Raw genomic sequence first — 4,804 nt, forward strand, 5'->3', positions numbered from 1 at the left:
GTGATTACTTGGTGCTTGTGTATTTTACAGACTGACAAATTAATTTAGATGCATTTTATTAGTTTGTCTATGTAAACTGTTTTTATAACTTTAACTGAGCTAAAGACAACTCTGAAAAAACATGTACTACCTTTCTTAACAAACAAATAGTTAAGACCAACATGTTAGTGAGGGAGTGTGTGCGCTTCCTCACAAATATCATTATTATTCTGGCCTCATCTCACATTTTAAGGCTTTTAACAAATCACTACAGTTTTTACAGTGCACTAAAGTACATTTCTGTTAATTGAGTTACTACAAAGTAATCCCTCTTTACTGACAACTAAACATGCACAGAGAGTAGGAGGGTCGCCCTGTCCTCTTCTACGAGACAGTGGGTGGGGTAAACAGCTCCAGAAGAGACGCTGGACCTTGAGATACGATATATTTTGCAAACTCTAAAGCCAAAAACAAATGTTCCATCTCAACAGTGCAGTTTGAGCAGGGTTTGTTTCTTACTTGCTCGTGGAGAGACGTAGTTAGGTGATAAGGACCAGCAGATAAACAAATGTGTTCAATTACATGTATGAGGTCAAGAAAGAAACACTGAGATCACTTGGATTCCTATTTATTAAAAAAAAAAAAAAAGCAGTCATCCAAAGAGTTTACAAGTCACCTGGCTGTACTTAAATGATCGATAAGATCCCATTGCTGTTTAAATAAATAGTAACAAATCAACAGTAGGCTACCTGTAGACTTTGTTCAGTGTTGGTCTGCTCAGTGGCTTCAGTAGCAGTAGTATTTGCGGCTAACACTTCAGAATGAGGTTAGAATGCATAATAAAGCCTGGATTAGTGTAAAAAGTTTCAGAATATGGCTGTTCGTTCCCTGGTTTCCAGTCAACCTCCAGTAAACTCAATCAGTGGGTAAAAGTCATTTTTTAGATAACATTCATTTAATTGCCCCTTACCTTAAAAGGTGGGGTAGGTAATTTTGGAGAAACCAGCTCGAGTGCGCTAGAATTTTGAAAATACACAGCCGGAACAAATCTGCCACTTCCTTACAGAGCCCCTCCTCCAACACACACAAACGTGCACATGACCAATGAGGGCAAGAGATACGTTTGTGCACAGATGGAAGGCTGACAGGCAGGTAGGCCATCCAGTTATTTTAGCCGGGCCGGCTCAGATGATTGGGTGCTTTTTACAGTACTACGGCTTCCACAGATGACATTTTTTTAATGGATTTTTTGTCATTGCTATTGGGACGTTAAGAGCATTCCATGGAATATAACAAAAAGTGTATCTCGAGCCGGTCTCTCAAACTTACCTACCTCACCTTTAAGGGTTATATTTTCAGCAATATAATGACTGCTTCGTGCACATACAGCCAGAGCTATAAGGTAACTTAGTACATTTACTCAAGTACTGTAGCCCACTTTATAATTTTGAGGGAATTGTACTTTACTTGAGTATTTTCAGTTTTTGCTACTTTGTACTTCTACTCCACTACAATTCAGAGGTATATTGTGTACTTTTACTCCACTACATTTATTGAATACCTTTAGTTACTCTGCAGATTTGGAGATATAATTATTTAAATTATATTCAACACTTCAATATGAATGTAGTTAAACCTGGTCAAAGTCATTCAAACTAGCTGCACCTTTACCAGTTTTGATAACACTTGAATGATCAATCATTATAAAACAATTGGGCCATTTGCATAATAAGTAGTTTTGGTACTATATTCTGATGCTAATACTTTTGTACTTTTACTTGAGTAACATTTTGAATGCAGGACTTTTACTTGTACAGAGTATTTTTACACTCTGATACTTCTACTAGTACTTAAGTACAAGATCTGAGTACTTCTTCCTCCTCTGCATACAGTCTTCTAACACTCTCACACATCATGCTAAGACACAACTGTTTACAATGGAGCATGCATCATGTCACACTGCTGCTACACATCGCTCTTGATGTCCCGCTGGCCCTCGGGCAGGCCCAGGGGTTTGAGGGAGGAGGGGATGGGTAGCTGGTGTAGACTGTCCGGGAATGTGGCCGGGCTGAGCTGCCTCAGTATAGTCTGCATGGCAGTGAGGAGCAGCGGCGCCGGGCTACTTCGGGACAGATAGCTGAGCGTCTCCTCCCCCAGCACCTCGCTCCATCGCTCCGGCTCCCTGCTCAGAGCCCCCTGCATCTTAAAGTGAACCTTTGGTATGAACATGAGCAGGTTGTCCAGACACTGCCTCCCCTCCCCGCATCTCGCTTCTTTACCCTCACTGAGTTTCTCCAGAATGACATCCAGCGGGGTCAGGCCGTTGTGGTCCGGGGATTGCGGGGCCGCTCCGTTCCCCAGCAGCATGATGACCGCCTCGGGCCGCAGGAGCTCGCAGGCTAGATGCAGTGGGGTCCTGCCGTCCTCCATGTGAAAACACCCGTCTCTGTAGGATGTCGCGCTGGGTATCCGGTGTGTCTCCTGTAAGATGAGGCCGAGGATGTAACGCCTGTCGTAGCGGACAGCCATGGCCAGGTGCGGGGCGGAGGACGGGCAGCAGCAGAAGCGCTCCCCGGGCTTAGCTAGCGCTTGGTCGGTGTACCGGCTGAGCAGGTACTTGGCGTACGCCTGGTGGTCGTGAACTATAGCGTATAGCAATGCTTCCGAAGAGGTATAACTCCTCTGGCTGGCGTCCTCCTGGTAAAAGGTCTGCATCGTCCGTATTTCCTCCAGCATCCACACCGGCTTCAGGTCCCGCACAGCCCGGTAGAAGAGCAGCGAGAAGGACTTGCGGTTCTTCCCGGGGCTCTCAGCCGCCGAGCTGACGGTGACAGAGGCCATGTCGACCCGGGTAACTTATGTCCTCAATGGGTTAGCCAGCAGACAGACAGCGTCCTTCTTCGCTCTGGAGCCATTACTTCAAGAGCTATGAGTGACAGGAGCAGAACACACATTCATACTGTGGTTACTTACAAAGCACGGAGTGAAGACACGCCTGCAGTGTTGTCCTAGAGTCATTTCACTCACAAGGAGACTGGAGACACACACATTCCTGCACGCTCCTGACAGCAGCAGCTGCGGGATCCCTCTCTGCAGTACTGCGCTAATACGCATGCGCATAATGCAACGTCAAAAGAGTCTTTGAAACTTTATTGACAACTGTGTTCAAATATTTCCTGAAGGGTAAATAATAGACTTTACACATGTTACAAATGGTATGGATTATATCCTACTGTGTAGCGGTATATATTAATAATTATTATTATTATTTTTGTATTATTATTATTATTATTATTATTATTATTATTATTTTGACTTCTAATTGTTAGTCTTATAAAAGATGCTTGAAGTTAGAAATTATTCTCCAATTTCATCCTTTTTAATTGAAAACTATTTTCATCTGAAAATGTGAGGTGGTGTTAAATAAAATCTGAGTTGCCCCAAATGTAATAAATGAGAGAAAAATGTTTTTCAAATGACTTTTCTCAATTTTGTATTGATATTATTTGGCTGAATATACGTTGTCTATATGCACAATGCTTGCTTGAGGCTGAACTATAATTTTAGTTATACATGTCAGTGTAACAACTAATCTTAATAAGAATCATGGGCAGTGGCGACTGGCCATTATGGAGCACAGCCCCACCTAGTGTCAGCAAAAAGTATTACAAATAATGATTACAACAAAATGCAAAAATATATATATATATATATATATATAAAATATATTTTAAGATCATGTTTAATCATCTGATTCGTCTGTACATTGCTGTTTTAGTCTGTGTTATTCTAATTAGTGTCTACAGTGTGTGTGCCTATTGAGCTGTTTAGAGCCATGTGGGACAAAACCCGATCATGCCCCTCCCTCTCACTGTCTAAGTGAACGGTGACTGTAAAAACTACACTGCGCTTGCTCCTATTTAGGCCCAATCCCAAATCAACCCCTCGACCCTAACCCTCCGTGACGGAGTCAACTCCGTCTGTAGCCACACTCGCAGCTGAATGAAGTTCCCTCCATTAAGGGTTAAGGGTATAAATACAGCGGCAAGCTTTGGGACAAACTCAAACTCCCCTCTCTCCGGCAGAAACAGGAAATGCCGTAGCCTAACTGTATGGATTCAAATCAGCATCTCTTTGACAACAAATGTAAATTAATAACTCAAATAAAACTCCAAACATCTTTAATTGTGTTACTTTTTTGTAAAGCTCTTTTAGTTTTAAACCTGATGTTTATAAGCTTCTTAGTTTTTGCAACAGTATGTAAATATACACAACTTTATAATACAATGCACACATTTACCCAGGGGCGGACTGGGACTAAAAATCAACCCGGGACTCCCGACCGGCCCACTTCGGTACCGCCGTGACTTACCGCAGAGGTAGACATTAAGGGTAAATCCAACGGCCCCACCACTGTAACCACTGCCCCGGAGCACTATGAAAAGACCACAGGTGAGTACTTTCTTACTGCAACAATGGAAGCCAACATGGAAGAAAGAGCAAGAGGAGGAGGAAGAGCTGGGCTGAGAGTGAGAGGAGGAGGAAGAGCACTCTCTAATGAAATGAAATGTTATCAACCATGGTTTGACGATGAGAGAGGCTGGACAGAGGGTTCAGCCTAATCTAAGCCGATGTACTGTTGCCTCTGTAATCCGAACACTTCGACTTAAAAACAGGTTAGTTAACAGTTTTTAGCTCTGCATAATTCATAATATATCAGTGCTTATATCTGTTGTGTGAGACATATTTACTTAATTACTGCAATTGAATTGTTGGCATGTTGCATACTATAACTGTACAAAAATCCTGCACAATGTACTGTGGT

The 4,804-nt window shown here is 42.5% G+C and overlaps 1 protein-coding gene across 1 annotated transcript; it reads right to left on the reverse strand.

Annotated features, from left to right (window-relative positions):
• Positions 1-591: 591 nt before the first annotated feature.
• On the reverse strand, positions 592-3,088 carry LOC307014862 (ankyrin repeat domain-containing protein 9). The gene has a single exon (XM_079643077.1). It carries the CDS (start codon positions 2,818-2,820, stop codon positions 1,945-1,947), a length of 876 nt encoding a protein of 291 aa, XP_079499203.1. The 5' UTR covers positions 2,821-3,088; the 3' UTR covers positions 592-1,944.
• Between the last annotated feature and the right edge of the window lie 1,716 nt (positions 3,089-4,804).

Source organism: Notothenia rossii, assembly GCF_949606895.1.
Source record: "Notothenia rossii genome assembly, chromosome: 8".
NCBI classification, from domain to species: domain Eukaryota; kingdom Metazoa; phylum Chordata; class Actinopteri; order Perciformes; family Nototheniidae; genus Notothenia; species Notothenia rossii.

Bases quoted from the DNA above. Each gene is read 5' to 3' on its own strand.
- LOC307014862 (XM_079643077.1), bottom strand. From the start codon at position 2,820: ATGGCCTCTGTCACCGTCAGCTCGGCGGCTGAGAGCCCCGGGAAGAAC.